We start from the raw sequence: 18,105 nt of genomic DNA, 5'->3' as shown, positions 1-18,105 counted from the left end.
CCCCCCCGGCCCCCACCCGCCCGACGCAGAGGTTCCGGCGGCGCCCGCCATAGCCGTTCATTGTCGCCGCCGACGCCGCCATTCGCTTGGCGGGGCTGCCCTGGAGGGGGCGGGGGTGAGTGTGGCTCCCTCGGGGCGCTCCCGGTTCCTGCGGGCAGCGACGGTGCGGGTGGGACGGGAGGGGGAGGCGGGGATGGCGTGTGCGACGCCCTGTGGTGTCCGGGTCCTCCCGCCCTACTCCGGGGAGGGCCCTGAGGGGAATTCCCTCCTGGAGATTCCCTGATCCCGGTGTTCCCATGGAGATCTCTGAGAGAGGAATTCCCTCCTGGAGATTCCCTGATCCCGGTGTTCCCATGGAGATCTCTGAGAGAGGAATTCCCTCCTGGAGATTCCCTGATCCCGGTGTTCCCATGGAGATCTCTGAGAGAGGAATTCCCTCCTGGAGATTTCCTGATCCCGGTGTTCCCATGGAGATCGTTGAGGGGGGGAATTCCCTTAATGGAAATCCTTTCATCCCACTGTGCTATCCCAGTGTTTTCTTGGAGCTCCATGAGGGAGGAATTCCCTCATGGAAATTCCCTAATCCCGGTGTTCACATGGAGATCTGTGCGGGGGGAATTCCCTCATGGACGTTCCCTAATCCCAGTGTTCCCATGGAGATCTCTGAGTGGGGAATTCCCTCCTGGAAATCCTTTAATCCCACTGCCATATCCCTTGGAGATCAGTGAAGGAGGAATTCCCTCAGTGATTTTCCATATTCCCTTGGAGCTCTGTGAGGGAGGAATTCCCTCCTGCATTTCCCTTAATTCCAATATTCTCTTGGAGCTCTGTGCAGGAAAATTCCCCCATGGATTTCCCTTAATCCCAGTGTTCCCATGGAGATCTCTGAGGGAGGAATTCCCACATGGAAATCCTTTATTCCCACTGCGATATCCCAGTGTTTTCTTGGAGCTCTGTGAGGGAGGAATTCCCTCAGGGATGTCCCTTAATTTTGAAATTCACTTGGAGCTCGTAAGGAAGGAATTCCCTTATGGAGGTTCCCTAATCCCAATGTTCTCTTGGAGATCTCTGAGGGAGGAATTCCCTCAGGATGTCCCATAATTCCCATATTCCCTTGGAGATTTCTGATGAAGGAATTCCCTCATAGAGGTTCCCTAATCCCAGTGTTTCCATGGAGATCTCTGAGTGGGGAATTCCCTCATGGAGGTCCCTTAATTCCCATATTCCCATGGAGATCTGTGAGGGAGGATTTCCTTCACAGATGTTCCATAATTCCAATATTCCCTTGGAGTTCTGGGAGGGAGGAATTCCCTCCTGGATTCCAATATTCCCATGAACATCTCTGAGGGAGGAATTCCCTCATGGAAATCCTTAATTCCCATATTCCCATGGAGTTCCGTGAGGGGGGAATTCCTCATGGATTTCCCATAATTCTGATATTACCTTGGAGATCTCTGAGGGAGGAATTCCCTCATCAGAGTTCCTTAATCCCAGTCTTTCCTTAGAGATCTGTGAGAGGAATTCCCCCGTGGATATCCCATAATTCCCATATTCCTTTGGAGCTCCATGAGGGAGGAATTCCCTCATGGAGGTTCCCTAATTCCGGTGTTCCCTTGGACGTTTCTGAGGGAGGAATTCCCTCCCGAATATCCCTAAATCCCCTTTTCCGTCAGTGTTTCCCAAATCCTATCCCTGCAGCCTCTTTGCTTTATTCCCTCTGTGCTCAGTCTTCCCTCTTTTTTTTTTTTCCCATTTTTTGCCCTATTTTTATCCTGCCATTGCTCCAAATCCACGGAAAATCTCTGCAGTAAGTGGGAGGTGCCAGACCTGGGAACAAAGGGATGATCCCAGAGCGTTCCCAGATATTTCAGGAATTTTTTTTCCCTCCACCCCTTCAATTCATTAATTCCTTGGAAATATCCCACTGAAATCTCCTTTTCCCGCTTTTTTTAGGACGGAACCAGCTCTGACAAGAGGAAAAATCATCCACAGGGCAATTCCCAGCTATCCCAAAAACCATGGAAAATCCAAATTATCCCAACACTTATTCCCCCTCGATTTCCCCATGATTTTCCACACCTTTAAAGCCTCAAATCCCGTCTTTAGCAGGGAATTTTTTGGGGATTATTTTTCCAAATTCCTCGGCTCAGCCAGGAATTTTTTCCAGCCTGCATGGACAGAGCAACCTTTGCCTGTTCCACCGCTTTTTTCCGGGATTTTGGGAATTCTTCTCCGGGTGCTCTCCCCGGGGGCCACGTGGATTTTATTGACAAAGCCGATTCCTTCACTTATTCCGATTTTTTCCGGGATTATCTCATTCCCAACCATCCCTGCATTTTCTCGGCCAAGTTCACCGAGGATTGGGGCAGCAGGAAAAATTGGGTGACCTGGGATGGGAAACCCAACTTTGAGCATCTCCTGCAGAAGTTTGGTAAGTCCTGGGATTCTTTTCCAGATCCTAAAGGATTCAGCTTTTTAGGATTGAATTTTCAGGATAAAAGCACTAAAAAACACAGAATTCCAAGATTTTTTCCATTTATTTGTTCCCAAATTTTATTTTTATTTAAATTTAAATAAATTTCAAATCTTGGAGAATTTAATTATTCCAAATCCTAAAGGAGTCAGCTTTATAGGATTGAGTTTTCAGGTAAAAACACTAAAAGAACCAAAATTCCAAGATTTTTTCCCTAAACTATTACATGGATTTTTTTCCATTTATTCATTCCCAAATTTTATTTATATTTAAATAAATTTTAAATCTTTGAGAATTTAATTAATCTAAATCCTAAAGGATTCATCTTTAAAAGATTGAATTTTAGGGATAAAAGCACTTAAAACCTCTAAATTCCAGGTTTTAATCCTAAATTAATCCATGGATTTTTTTTTTTATCCCATGGGAAACCCAACTTTGAGCATGTCCTGCAGAAGTTTGGTAAATCCTGGGATTTTTTCCAGATCCTAAAGGATTCAGCTTTTTACGATTGAATTTTCAGGATAAAAGAACTAAAAAACCCCAAAATTCCAAGATTTTTTCCAAAATTAATCTGTGGATTTTTTTTTTTCCTGTTTCCTCACTGTCTGGTTTGCAGATTCCAAGCTAAAATTTATTCCCGATTTTTCTTTAGAATTTATCATTTAAATAAATCAAAAATCTTGGATAATTCCATTATTCCAAATCCTAAAGGATGCAGTCCTAATCAATACCTCCCTCCTAATGGATTTAGCGGAAAAATCCCCTTTAAAGAAAAAAATAGAAAATTCAGGTCACAGCACAGAAAAACCAGGAAAATTTGGGGCACATGGAATAAACAGCAGGAAAATTCAGGTCACTGGAAATAAACAACTCTGGATTTGGATGTTGTTTCCCTGGAATATTGGGATGGTTCCTCTGGAATATTTGAAGCCCGGAATTCTGCAGGGATGAGCTTGAGGGAGGTGATTTGACAAATCCTTCTCATTCCTGCAGAGAATTCCCAAAGGATTTGTAATTTCTGGATCATGTTCCCTTGGAATGATGGTTCTGGGATTGGGATGGTTCCTCTGGAATATTTGAAGCCCGGAATTCCACAGGGATGAGTTTGAGGGCAGTGATTTGATGAATCTTCCTCATTCCCATGGAGAATTCCCAAGGAATTTGTAGATCCTGGATTGTGTTCCCCTGTTATGATGGTTCTGGGATTGGGATGGTTCCTCTGGAATATCTGAAGCCTGGAATTCCATGGGAATGAGCTTGAGGGAGGTGATTTGATGAGTCCTCCTCATTCCCAAAGGATTTCTAATTTCTGGATCATGTTCCCTTGGAATGATGGTTCTGGGATTGGGATGATTCCTCTGGAATATCTGAAGCCTGGAATTCCGTGGGAATGAGTTTGAGGGAGGTGATTTGACAAATCTTCCTCATTCCCGAGGAGAATTCCTAAGGAATTTGTAGATCCTGGATCGTATTCCCCTGTTACGATGATTCTGGGATTGGGAAGGTTCCTCTGGAATATCTGAAGCCCGGAATTCCGTGGGGATGAGTTTGAGGTGCAGATGATTTGATGAGTCCTCCTCATTCCCGCGGAGAATTCCCGAGGGATTTGTAATTCCAGGAGAAGCCGTGGTGCCCGTTGCCAACTGCGATGTCAAGGAGTACAATTCCAACCCCAAGGAGCAGCTGCCCTTCAAGGAATACGTGGAATATTGGCGGGAATACATCAGGAACGGCTACCGCTCCTCCCGGGGCTGCCTCTACCTCAAGGACTGGCACCTGAGCAGGTCAGGGCTCATTCCCAACGCTCCGGCACTGGGAATGTTCCTCGGGAGAAGGGAAGTGTCCACGGAATCCTCAGAGCCTAAAGACGCTCCAGAAAAGCTGGAGAGGGATTTGGGATAAGCTTGGAATGACAGGACACAGGGAATGGCTTCCCACTTAATTTGGGAAGGCGTTCCTGGCTGGGAAGGAATTCCCAGAGAAGTTGCTCCATCCCTGGAAGCAGCCAAAGCCAGCTTGGAGCACCCTGGGATCGTGGGAAGTGTCCCTGGCACGGGGTTGGAACGGGATTTTCTTTGGGATGCCATCCAACCCCAGAAATTCCATGATTCCGTGGGTTGCAGTTGTTCCAGCTGGAGTTGCGAGGCAAAGCAGACGAGCTCAGCATCAGCACAGAGGGAAAATATTCCAACATTCCCTGGGGGATTCCAAAGCCTTGGCCTCCAGCTCCAAAAAGAGCTCAGAACTCCTCAAATCCCCGATATTCCAGGCTGATGTCGTTCCCTCAGCCTCATTCCCAGCTTTTATTCCATGCTCAAGATCCATTTCAGCCCAGCTTGGGAAGGAATTCCTGGCTGGGAGGGTGGGGAGGGGCTGGGATGGAATTCCCAGAGCAGCTGTGGCTGCCCCTGGATCCCTGGAAGTGCCCAAGGCCAGGCTGGAGCAGTCTGGGACAGTGGGAATTGTCCTTGGCCATGGAATGGGATGATCCTTAAGGTCCCTTCCCACCCAAACCATTCCATGGTTTCTCCCTATGGAAGATGGGACTGGAACAGCTCCTGCAGCCAGACCTGGATTGGGATTTGAGTTGGGATTATTCCATGGCCATGTTGGATTTGGGATCCTTTTGTCTCCATGGGCTTTTCTGGGAACATTCCCACTCCTTCAAGTTGCCTTCTCCCAGCTCTGCCTTTCCTTCTCCAGCTGGAAAAGAACCTTGGGAATGAATTTTCCCTGTGGGAATGGGAAAGGGGCTGGGCTGGAATTCCCAGAGAAGCCTGTGGCTGCCTCTGAATCCCTGGAAGTGCCCAAGACCAGTTTGGAACAATCTGGGATAGCGAAAATTTGGGATAAGCCACTCCTTCAACTCCCCTTCCACCCCAAACCCTTGGAATTCCATCCTAAAGGAGCCACCTTGCTCTTCCCCCTGCATTTGGAGGATCCCATTTTCCCGAGCTGCTTTTCCAAGTGTTTCTGTTTTCCAGGGCTTTTCCAGAGCAGGATGTTTACACCACTCCCGTGTATTTTTCCTCGGATTGGCTCAACGAATATTGGGATGCCGTGGCCGTGGATGATTTTAGGTTCGTCTACATGGGACCCAAGGGATCCTGGTAAGGCTCTCATCCCAAAAAATTCCTTTTCCAGCTGACTATCCCAGGAAATTATCCTGTTATCCCTCAGGATAACCAGGCAGGTTTCCTGGTGTCCCGGTTGGCTCCAGATGAGAGGGAAAAGGGAAAAAACCCAAATTGTGCCCACAAAAACAACAAAAAAAAAAATCACCTGGGAGATTAGAGGAGAAATTCCCTTGGGATCAGCCACTTGGAATGGGCAGGAGCCTGGAATGGCAGGGATAACGCCAGTGTTTTCCAGGGGGAAATTCCAAGTGAGAATTCCAGCCCAGTATTGGTTCTAAAGATGCATTTGGGGTGTTCTTATCAGATTTCCCTGTTCTTGAGGGATTTTTGGGATAGATTAAAGAGGAGAAGCACAGAGGATATAAAACACTCCATTATCCAGCCAGAATTCCATGAAGAATTCCATGAGGAATTTTGGGATCAGGATCCATAGAATGGCCTTTTAATAGCCAAAACTCCACAATCCAACTGAAATTCCATAAGAAATTTTGGGATTGGTATGGATATAGTGGCCTTTTAATAGCCAAATTAAATTATCCAACCAAAATTCCATGAGGAATTTTGGGATTGGTATGGATACAGTGTTTTTTTAATAACCAGAACCCCATAATCCAACTGAAATTCCATGAAGAATTTTGGGATCAGTATCCATAGAATGGCCTTTTTATATCCAGAACTCCATAATCCAATCAAAATTCCATGAGGAATTTTGGGAATTTTGGGTATGGATACAGTGTTTTTTTAATAGCTAAAACTCCATAATCCAACTGATATTCCTCACGGAATTTTGGGATCAGTATCCATAGAACGGCCTTTTAATAACCAAAACTCCACAATCCAACCAAAATTCCCTGAGGAATTTTGGGATCAGCACCTCAGCTTCTCAGCGACTCAAATGCCTGCTGGAATTTTTCGGGATTGATTCCCGCCCATCCCTGATTTTTTTTCCCCAGGACGCCGTTCCACGCCGACGTCTTCCGCTCTTACAGCTGGTCAGCCAACATCTGCGGCAGGAAGAGATGGCTCCTGTATCCCGCGGGACAGGAGGAATTCCTGAAGGATCGCCACGGGAATCTCCCCTTCGACGTGACGGCTCCGGATCTTCGGGATAAGAGGATTTATCCGCGCTACAGCCAGAGCCAGCCCCCTCTGGAAATCCTCCAGGAAGCCGGAGAGATCGTCTTCATTCCCAGTGGATGGCACCACCAGGTTTATAACCTGGTGAGGGAATGGATCCCGCTGGGAATTGCTCTTGGAACGGGAAACGGGATCCCAAGGGTTTTGTTGGGGTGGATGGAAATCGGGATTTCCAGGGAAAAGGTTGATCCTTTCTCCTGGGTGATGTTGGGATGGAGTTGAGGCCTTGGAGTTGTTGAAGAGAAGCTCCATTCCTGGAAGTGTCCAAGGAGAGCTTGGATAAGGCTTGGAGGACCCTTGGGAGAGTGGGAATGGGATGGTCCTTCCCACTCAAACCATTCCAGGAATTCCATGGCATAGAAATTGGGGCGAGGAGGAGGAAGAACCCAGGATAAAGGAAAAGATGGAAATCCTTGCCAAGAATAAGGAATTCCAGCTTGGAACACCCTGGGATAGTGGGAATGGGATGGTCCGTCAAGTCCTTTCGCACTCGAACCATTCCAGGAATTCCATGGCATGGAATTGGGGCGAGAAGGAGGAAGAACCCAGGATAAAGGAAAAGATGGAAATCCTTGCCAAGAATAAGGAATTCCAGCTTGGAGCACCATGGATAGTGGGAAGTGTGGGATGGGATGATGGAATGGGATGATTCTTAAGATCCCTAAAGATGGGAATTTTGGAGTGGCACATTCCATATTATCATTCCTAATGACTTAATTAGTGACTAATTATCCGTAGATTATCCCAAATTTTTCCCTCGGGAAGACACCATCTCCATCAACCACAGCTGGGTCAGCAGCTGCATTTTGGGAATTAAGGACATTTTGGGTCTCTAAAGAAGGAATCAGGTTTTTGGAGCAGCAAATTCCATATTATCATCCCTAATCACTTAATTAGTGTCTAAATACTAATTATCCGTGGATTATCCCAAATTTCTCCCTCGGGAAGACACCATTTTCCTCAACCACAGCTGGGTCAGCAGCTGCATTTTGGGAATTAAGGACATTTTGGGTGTCTAAAGAAGGAATAGGATTTTTGGAGCAGCAAATCCCATATCAGCATCCCTAATAACTTAATTAGTTCCTAATTACTAATTATCCGTGGATTATCCCAAATTTTTCGCTTGGGAAGACACCATTTTCCTCAACCACAGCTGGGTCAGCAGCTGCATTTTGGAAATTAAGGACATTTTGGGTGTCTAAAGAAGGAATCAGGTTTTTGGAGCAGCAAATCCCATATCAGCATCCCTAATAACTTAATTAGTTCCTAATTACTAATTATCCATGGATTATCCCAATTTTTTCCCTCGGGAAGACACCATCTCCATCAACCACAGCTGGGTCAGCAGCTGCATTTTGGGAATTAGGGACATTTCTGGTTTCCTCAGGAATAGGATTTTTGGAGCAGCGAATTCCATATTATCATCCCTAATCACTTAATTAGTGCCTAATTACTAATTATTCATGGATTATCCCAAATTTTTCCCTCGGGAAGACACCATTTTCCTCAACCACAGCTGGGTCAGCAGCTGCATTTTGGGAATTAAGGACATTTTGGGTGTCTAAAGAAGGAATCAGGTTTTTGGAGCAGCAAATCCCATATCAGCATCCCTAATAACTTAATTAGTTCCTAATTACTAATTATCCATGGATTATCCCAATTTTTTTCCTCAGGAAGACACCATCTCCATCAACCACAGCTGGGTCAGAAGCTGCATTTTGGGAATTAGGGATATTCTGGTTTCCTCAGGAATAGGATTTTTAGAGCAGCGAATTCCATATCATCATCCCTAATCACTTAATTAGTGCCTAATTACTAATTATCCGTGGATTATCCCAATTTTTTCCCCCAGGAAGACACCATCTCCATCAACCACAGCTGGGTCAGCAGCTGCATTTTGGAAATTAAGGACATTTTGGGTCTCTAAAGAAGGAATCAGGTTTTTGGAGCAGCAAATTCCATATTATCATCCCTAATCACTTAATTAGTGCCTAATTACTAATTATCCGTGGATTATCCCAATTTTTTCCCCCAGGAAGACACCATCTCCATCAACCACAACTGGGTCAACGGCTGCAACGTGGCCGTCATGTGGTGCTTCCTGCAGGACGAGCTGGCGGCCGTCCAGAGGGAAATCAGCCAATGGAAAGATCCCATGGACGACTGGCACCTCCAGTGCCAGGTACACCCCGATCCTGGATTATCCAGGCGGCCGGAATTCCGGGATTCTTGCAGCTGAAGTTCCGGCAGCGGAATTTCCGCGGTTTTTAAGGAAGTGGGACTTCGGGACGAGCTTTGTTTTGCTGGGAAATATTCCCTGTAAAAGTTTGGGAATGTTCCCTGTGAGAGTTTGGGAATTGCTTCTGGTTATTGGCTGTGTGTCCAGGTTGGAATGTTGGTTGGAAAGATGGAAAACTTCAGGATCAAGAGAGCTGGAAATGTTCACCTGGAGAAGGGAAAATTCCAGGCAGAGACCTCAGAGCCTCTCCCAGAGCCTAAAGAAGCTCCAGAAAAGCTGGAGAGGGATTTGGGATAAACATGGAATGACAGGACACAGGGAATGGCTTCCCACTTAATTTCAGTGGGATATTGGGAAGGAATTCCTGGCTGAGATAGAATTCCCTGAGAAGCCGTGGCTGCCCCTGGATCCCTGGAGGTGGGAAAGAATCCAAAAGACCAAACTCCATAATCCAACCAAAATTCCATGAGGAAGAGGATTCCTTCCAAAATCTTCTGGATGAACCAAATTCCAAGTTTATTTCTGGAAGCTGTCCCCTCTCCTTGGGTTGATTTCCTTCCAAAAATGAATATTTGGGAAAATTCCCACAATTCGTATTTGGGAAAAACAACCTGCTGCCTTTGGCTCCACAAGCAATTCCAATGAAAAAAAAAATATTAAACACAATTATTTATGATTCCATAGAATTCCTAGCTTCATAAAATCCAATTTTAGGGATTTTTTCCTGGATTTTTCTCACCACCATTCCCATTTTCATTCCGTTTCCCCCCCTTTAGCTGATCATGAAATCCTGCACGGGCATTGACTACAAGGAATTCTACAACTTCCTCAAAGTCATCGCGGAAAACCGGATTTCCATCCTGGAGAAGGGCCTGGACGAGGAATCCTCATCCCAGAACAATTCCAAAGCCGCCATTTCCACCTTGGGAATGCTGCACGCCGTGTTCGACCTGAAGAGGACGGTGAAGGTGCTGAGCTCGTTAAGCGCTAACGAGGATTTCCGGAAGCTGGATCTGACTTCCCTGTCTCCTTCTCCAGAGGCTCTGCTCCAGCACCTGGAATCCGCCATCGACACGGCCCTGCTCTGAATTCCCACTTTTCCAAGCTTTTTTCCAAAGGGTTTGGAGGAAACGGACTTGGACAAGAGCTTTACTCCAGCAGGAGGAGGGAGAACATTTGGGAAGGAGGGAGAACATTCCCAAAGTGCTGAGTGGTTTGGAGGAATTAGGGAAAAAACCCTCCCAGCCAGAGGAAAATCCCAAACTTCCTCAGGATTCTGTGCAGGTGCTCAGGGAACAAATTCCCTCTGGATCATCTGGCGTTGGAATGAAGCAAATTCCCTGTGCTTAAGCTCAGCTTTGTTACAACCTCTCCTACTTCCAGCTGCAGCTCAGCTTTTCCATCTTTTTTTTTAGGGAATTCCAGCTGGTGAGTTCCATGGAAGCCTGAGCTGGAGCCAGCACCTGGAATCTGCCATAGACATGGCCCTGCTTGGAATTCCCACTTTTCCAAGCTTTTTTCCAAAGGGTTTGGAGGAAACGGATTTGGACAAGAGCTTTATTCCAGCAGGAGGAGGGAGAACCTTTGGGAAGGAGGGAGAACATTCCCAAAGTGCTGAGTGGTTTGGAGGAATTAGGGAAAAAACCATCCCCAGCCAAAGGAAAATCCCAAACTTCCTTAGGATTGTGAGCATCACTCAGGGAAAAAATTCCCTCTGGATCATCTGGCGTTGGAATGAAGCAAATTCCCTGTGCTTAAGCTCAGCTTTGTTAAAACCTCTCCTACTTCCAGCTGCAGCTCAGCTTTTCCATCTTTTTTTTTGGGAATTCCAGCTGGTGAATTCCGTGGAGCTGGAGCCTGGATTTGGGAATGTTGATTCCCTGTCTTCCAAAGTGGGATTTCCAAAGCTGAGACGCTCAGGATTAAATTTAATTCAGCTCCGAGCGAAACCTGCCTTGACTCATCCCAATAAAAAGCAGGAATGGGAATGTGCTCCCAAAATTCTATCCCAAGGCCCAAAATTCCCTCCAGGAAAAGTTGTGAGTGGTTTGGAGGAATTAGGAAAAAAAAAAATCATCCCAACTAAAGGAAAATCCCGAATATTTTAGGATTCTGAGCAGGCACTCAGGAAAAAAATTCCTTGTGGAATTTTTTGTGGATCCAGCACTTCCTGCACACTTCCACAGCACAATTCCCACCCAGACTATTCCCAGTGGAACCTCCCCCTCCTGCTTTTCCTTGGAAAAATCAAAAACCTGGAAGCACAAATGGCTGCACACTGTTACCTTCAGGCCTTGCTTGAATTCTTCCCGAAACTAAAACCGAGAAAAACCTGGAATTTCAGGAAGTTTTAGGAAATCAAACTGAAAATCCACCTCGTTTTCCTTGAATTCCTTGGAATTTTTACCCCCCCCTGCACTTTGCATGTCCTTTTCCAGTAGGAATTTTGCATTTTTTTCTTCATGCCCAAAATTATCAAGGAGCCGTTTTTCCTTAATTTAGGAAATTCCCGGATTCTTGAAGACGACAAAGATTGGAATAAGGAGCATGCGGAGCCTGGAATCTTCAAAATTCCAAGAGTTTTATTTAAATAAAAATTCCTGGCAAACATCCAGTGAGAGTCTCTCGTTAATATATTAATTCTTAATTAGTTAATATAGTAATTAATCTGTTATTTATTAAAAGATAAAATTGGGGGGAAATGGGAGGAAAAAACCTGGGGGGGGTTTTGTTTTCCCAGAGTCACCTGGATAAGGCAAAAAAATTCCTTGGAAAAATGAAATACATCCTTAAAAAAAATGAAAAAATCCCAAGGGAAAAATGACCAAAATCCCATTTATTTAAAGTTTTGGACTTCCAGTTTTCCCTTCCCAAAAATATCAAGGATCCACTTTTCCTTCATTCAGAAAATTCTCAAATTCCTGAAAACAAAGAAGATTGGAAGAAGGAGCGCGTGGATCCTGGAATTTCTTCCAAATTCCAAGAGTTTTACTTAAATAAAAATTCCTGGCAATCTTCCCATGGGATTCTCTCATTAATATATTAATTCTTGTAATTATTCTGTTATTCATTAAATTAAAAATTTCGGGAAAAAATGGGAGGAAAAAACCTGGTGGATTTTGTTTTCCCAGAGTCACCTGGATAAGGCCAAGAATTCCTGGGAAAAATAACAAAAATCCCAATTTTTGGAAGCGTTGGATCTCCAATTCTTTATTTCCAAAATTATCAGGGAGCATTTTCCTTAATTTAGAAAATTGGGAAAACTTGGGAAGAACAGGTGGAAAAAGCTCGGGGAGTTCTATTTTCCTGGATAAGAAAAAAAAAATTCCCAGGAAACATGAAAAAAAAAAAAAAAAGCAGGATAAAAATGTCAAAAATAAGATTTTTTTTTTTTTAGGTTATTTTTAACTTATTTTGGGATGCTGGGAACAGCACCCCAAATATCCATTGGGAATATCCCAAATATTTTTTTTCCAAAGGGAAATTCCAGCTTGGAGCACAAAGCACGTCTGGGGTTGGCCGAGCGCGAATCCAGCTGGGAGTGGAGTCTTTATTCCATGATTTTTGTTTTCCCAGAATTTCCCAAAATCCAGAAGAAATCCATGGTTTTTTCCAAGCCCCCCCCAGAATTCCAAAGAACCACGGGATTATCCAAGGTGTGGGATCACCCCCGAGGTCTCCCAAGGATAAATAAAAATCTTGGAGCATGGGAAGAATCAGGAAGTTTGGGAATAGCAGCTTCCAAATGGAATCGGAAAAGTCCTGAGATGGGAAAAGTAGGAAAAGGAGTGGCGAGAAAAATCTCCTCTCATTCCCAGAATTTTTTAGGAGTTTTGGGATGAGCTCTCCTTCCCAGTCCAAGAAATCCCATTAAAAATTGGTTTTTCCCAAAGAAATTATTTCTTTTTTGGGAATTCTCCAGTGCAAAAAATAAAAAAAAAAAAAAACCAAAACATCCTGACAGGAAAAGGAGATTTTTTTCCCAGGAATTATTTGTGGGAAAAGGGGATAAAACTCAAAAAAAAACCCCAAAAAACCTTGGAGATGGAAATTCCAGCCCTTCCAGTGTTTTTGGGATCAGGAAAACCTCGGCTGGGGAGGAATTCTTCCCTTTTAAGGCAGCCAGGGATACAATTCCCACTTTTTCCAGTGGGGTTTGGTCCGGAAAATTTGGGAAAATTTGGATTTTCCCTACGGATCAGGAGCTGTGGGAGTTTTCCTTTGGATGGAGCCGGATCCTCTGGATGTGTTCATAGCACGACTGGGGAGGGAATAGAGCAAAAATCAGGGAAAAATTTGGGAATTCTGGGATCAAATCCAATCTCCTGCAGACAGAAAATCCCTGCTGATCCCAAGGAGAATTCCAACAGAATTCAATCTGTCCGGAATTAAAGATTAGGATTTTTTTCCAGCCTAGCAAGGGAATAAAATCCCAAAAATTCCATTCCAGAAAAGCTGGAATTTTGCTGGAATTCCTGGAAAAACTCCCCTTACCTCCAGTGCCGTCAGCAGGAAGTCCAACATTCCTCCCTGGTTGGTCGGATCCATCAAATCCCGGATCAGATGGATTTCAGCTCCCAGGTGTTGGATCCTAAGGAAAAACAAATCCCGAAATCTGGGGGAAATCTCCGGCCAAGTGGAGGGGTTGGAATTTTGGAGAGGAGGAGGAAAACTCTGGAATTCTGCTGCTGCTTGCTGGTGCATCCTGATCTGCTGGAAGGATCTGGGATCTCAGAATCCCAGAATTCCAGAACCACAGAATTCCAGAATCCCGGAGTGTTTGGGGTTGGAAAGCTCCTTCGGGATGATCCATGAGCAGGAACATCCCATTGTCCCAATTTTTTTTCCAAGTGCTTCCCACTGGGAACACTTCCAGGGATGGAGCAGCCACAACTTGGGATGTTCCATCCCAAGAAAATTCCAGATCCATCCATAGGAAATTCCAAGTGCTGGGTGGAATTCTGGATCCTTCATCTCCCAGAGGAATCCCAGTTCCTGCTGAGGATGGAAAATTCCTGTAAAAATCCCAGAATTCCAGAATCCCAGAGTGTTTGGGGCTGGAAAGGTCCTTAAAGATGATCCATGGTCAAGGACTTCCCATTATCCCAGTTTTGTCTGGGCTAAAAGATGGAGACTCTGGAATTCTGGGATAAAATGAATGTCATTTTCCATGAAAACCCTGGAATATCGTCTGGGATAAGACACAGTCTGGAATTCTGGGATTTTCCATGAAATATCCTTTGGGATAAGACAGAGCTACTCTCTGGGATAAAAGGAATCACTTTTTCCATGAAAACCCTGGAATATTGTCTGGGATAAGACACAGACAGTCTGGAATTCTGGGATTTTCCATGAAATATCCTTTGGGATAAGACAGAGCCACTCTCTGGGATAAAAGGAATCACTTTTTCCATGAAAACCCTGGAATATCGTCTGGGATAAGACACAGACAGTCTGGAATCCTGGGATTTTCCATGAAATATCCTTTGGGATAAGACACAGCTACTCTGGAATTCTGGGATAAAAGGAATCACTTTTTCCATGAAAACCCTGGAATTTCTCTGGGCTAAGACACAGACATCCTGGAATTCCGAGCTAAAAGGAATCTACTTTTCCATGAAATATTGTCTGGGATAAAACACGGACACTCCAGAATTCCGCCGGCACTTTATATCCCAAAAACCCCAACCGTGCACCTCCGGGAGCGGGGGAGGAAAAAAAACAAAACACCACCACATCCAACCCCAAATCCCGAGAGTTTTCACTGGAATTCTTCCAGCTGGAAATATTCCAGAGGGGGGGAAACATCCCACTGACTTGGCTCGGGACACGACGAACAGGAGGAGCGGCAGGAGGTCGTCCATGGGGAGCCGGGACGCGGCGCCCGGCAGCCGCGACACCGCGCGCTCCAGCTCCTCGTAGGTCTTCCGCAGGATCTCCAGCTTCTCCCTGGGATCCACCGTGGTGCTGCCGGGAGACAAGAGCCGTGGGAGAGCCGCCTCCGGAAAAGCAGGATTTCAACATTTTAAAAATTAAAAAAATAAAAAAAATAAAAAAAAAATTCGGGGTGAAAGGATTGATGGATTGGCTCCGAAGGGTGGAGGAAAGAGGGGGAGCAGAGGATGGGCCAGGAGATGTTCCAGGGTGGAATGGGACATTCCTGGGGTCTCCAATATAGGATGGGACATTCCTGGGGTCTCCAATATAGGATGGGACATTCCTGGGGTCTCCAATATGGAATAGGACATTCCTGGTGTCTCCCATATGGAATGGGACATTCCTGGTGTCTCCAATATAGGATGGGACATTCCTGGGGTCTCCAATATTGGATGGGACATTCCTAGGATGCCCAATATTGGATGGGACATTCCTGGTGTCTCCCATATGGAATAGGACATTCCTGGTGTCTCCCATATGGAATGGGACATTCCTGGGATCTCCAATATTGGATGGAACATTCCTAGGATGTCCAATATGGAATGGGACATTCCTGCCATTTCCCATATGGAATGGGACATTCCTGGGATCTCCAATATTGGATGGAACATTCCTAGGATGTCCAATATGGAATGGGACATTCCTGGGATCTCCAATATGGAATGGGACATTCCTGCCATTTCCCATATGGAATGGGACGTTCCTGAGATTTCCAAGGTGGAATGGGAAATTCCGGGTGTTTCCCATATGGAATAGGACATTCCTGGGATCTCCAATATTGGATGGGAAATTCCGGGTGTTTCCCTTATGGAATGGGGCATTCCTGGTGTCTCCAAGATGGGATGGGACATTCCTGGGATCTCCAATATTGGATGGAACATTCCTAGGATGTCCAATATTGGATGGGACATTCCTGGTGTTTCCCATATGGAATGGGACATTCCTGGGATCTCCAATATAGGATGGGACATTCCTGGGATCTCCAAGGTGGAACGGGACATTCCTGGTGTCTCCAATATGGGATGGGGCATTCCTATCCGTTTTCCCCAGGGTGGAATTCCTGGTATCTCCAAGGTGGATCCCATCCCATGGATGCACTTCCTGGAAGCCTCCATCCCATGGATCCCTTCAAGCTCTCGGGATACTCCACTGGAGAGATGAACCTCCTGGAGCTCATACACAGAGGAACGGAATTCCAGGAAATCCCAGCCAAGCCAGATCTGCTCTCCAGCTGAAAACAATGAATTCCCTTTGATCCAAGATTTTGTGTGGAATCATCATTCCACACTGGTTTGGGGTTGGAAGAGACCTTAAGGAACATCTCATCCCATTCCATGGGCAGGGACACCTCCCACTATCCCAGGATTCTCCAAGCCCCGTGCAACCTTTCCTTGGCCATTTCCAGGGATTCAGAGGCAGCCACAGCTTCTCTGGGAATTCCAGCCCAGCCCCTTTCCCATTCCCACAGGGAAAATTCATTCCCAAGGTTCTTTTCCAGCTGGAGAAGGAAAGGCAGAGCTGGGGGAAGGCAACTTGAAGGAGTGGGAATGTTCCCAGAAAAGCCCATGGAGACAAAAGGATCCCAAATCCAACATGGCCATGGAATAATCCCAACTCAAATCCCAATCCAGGTCTGGCTGCAGGAGCTGTTCCAGTCCCATCTTCCATAGGGAGAAACCACGGAATGGTTTGGGTGGGAAGGGACCTTAAGGATCATCCCATTCCATGGCCAAGGACAATTCCCACTGTCCCAGACTGCTCCAGCCTGGTCTTGGACACTTCCAGGGATCCAGGCACAGCTTCTCTGGGAATTCCATCCCAGCCCCTCCCCACTTTCTCAACCAGGAATTCTTTCCCAGGAAATATCTGTGGGAAGTGAAGATGCTGAGCAGGGAGTTGCTGGATTTCATCATCAATGTCTTCATGGAATTTCGGAGGAAAAGATTCCATGGAATTCACTTCGAACTAGGAAGAATATCCCAAAGAACTTTTCCTTAAATAATGAATGGAATGGCCCGAGAATGCTTTTGAAACAGGCAGAAATTCCTGGCAAATCCCAAAAAAAATCCCTGGATTTCAGTGGGAAGAGCCAGACAGGGACTCACATGAGCTTCTGCAGACACTCGGTGGCAGAGAGGAAACATTTATCCTTGATCAGGGAGCGCCTCTGGAAAAGAGACAGGGATACCTTTGGAATACCGGGGGCAGAGGTTCCGGAGCCATCCCACAAAATGTCCCTGGAAATCCACAGGAAGCACCTCTGGATGGGAACTGATCACAGAGCTCGAGTTCCTGGGATTCGTCTGGAGAAGCTCCGTCCTCATCCGAGCCCAATTCCATGTCCCTTGCCATTCCCAGCCAGCTCCGAGGGTTTTCCTTACCTGGTTGGAGGTCAGGGTGAGATCTTTGAGAGGCCACAGGTGCCTGGAAAGGGAAAAGTGGGATTTAGGATGGATTCCATCCTAAATCCCATCGCTTCTTCCATCTCCTCCTCCGAGGTGCTGCCAAAGCCTCGGAGGCTCCGTTTGTTCCTCTCCTGGCCCTGCTCCAGGTGGGATTTGCCTCAGAATCCTGGGAGTTCCCATCCCATGGATCCACCTCCTTGGGAGTTCCCATCCCATGGATCCACCTCCTCGGGAGTTCCCATCCCATGGATCCACCTCCTCGGGAGTTCCCATCCCATGGATCCACCTCCTCGGGAGTTCCCATCCCATGGATCCACCTCCTCGGGAGTTCCCATCCCATGGATCCACCTCCTCGGGAGTTCCCATCCCATGGATCCACCTCCTTGGGAGTTCCCATCCCATGGATCCACCTCCTTGGGAGTTCCCATTAGAGTTTCCATTCCTCAGGGATGATCCTGGGATAATCCAGGAGAAATTTTGGCACTTTTGGATCCAATTCCTCTCATTTCTTTTGGATGTAATCCAACTGAGACCCTGGATCTGCTGCGCTCCTGAAATCCCAGAGGAAAATTCCCAAGCTGCTTCCCATCACTTCCAGAGGTGGATCCAGGAGTAGCCATGGACAAGGGAAACATCTGCCTCCATTTTTCCCATCTTTTCAGTCAGTATTCCCACATTTTAACAGGGAATACCCTGGAATGAACATTCCTTTTCCAAGGCATTTATCAATTCTGGATGGTTCGGAGCAAAAAATTTGGGAATTATCCACACAAAAAC

At 46.0% G+C, this 18,105-nt stretch overlaps 2 protein-coding genes across 6 annotated transcripts in view; one reads left to right on the top strand and one right to left on the bottom strand.

The window, feature by feature from the left end:
- The first annotated feature begins 25 nt into the window (after positions 1-25).
- Positions 26-11,600, top strand: JMJD4 (jumonji domain containing 4). The gene is made up of 7 exons (XM_077789975.2): positions 26-115; positions 1,954-2,431; positions 4,092-4,257; positions 5,458-5,583; positions 6,564-6,831; positions 8,783-8,929; positions 9,763-11,600. The coding sequence occupies exons 2-7, from the start codon at positions 2,173-2,175 to the stop codon at positions 10,072-10,074; spliced, it is 1,278 nt and encodes a 425-aa protein (XP_077646101.1). The 5' UTR covers positions 26-115; positions 1,954-2,172; the 3' UTR covers positions 10,075-11,600.
- Positions 11,549-18,105, bottom strand: part of ALS2CL (ALS2 C-terminal like) — a 39,803-nt gene continuing 33,246 nt past the window's right edge. For 4 of the 5 annotated variants that reach the window (XM_085562044.1, XM_085562051.1, XM_085562064.1 and 1 more), the window contains exons 22-24: positions 17,305-17,347; positions 17,029-17,090; positions 14,443-14,953 (exon numbers count right to left, since the gene is read on the bottom strand). In XM_085562044.1, coding sequence (XP_085418170.1) covers positions 14,593-14,953; positions 17,029-17,090; positions 17,305-17,347 — 466 coding nt within the window. In that variant the 3' untranslated portion in view covers positions 14,443-14,592. Of the gene's footprint in view, positions 13,248-13,480; positions 13,578-14,442; positions 14,954-17,028; positions 17,091-17,304; positions 17,348-18,105 lie in introns of those variants that run through there. The other variant, XM_085562056.1, reaches the window with a different exon arrangement.

The sequence above is a fragment of the Lonchura striata genome, chromosome 2 (genome assembly GCF_050655825.1).
Source record: "Lonchura striata isolate lonStrDom1 chromosome 2, ASM5065582v1, whole genome shotgun sequence".
NCBI lineage: Eukaryota > Metazoa > Chordata > Aves > Passeriformes > Estrildidae > Lonchura > Lonchura striata.
The sequence above is the reverse complement of the archived record's forward strand: the minus strand, read 5'-3'. Positions and strand labels throughout refer to the sequence as shown.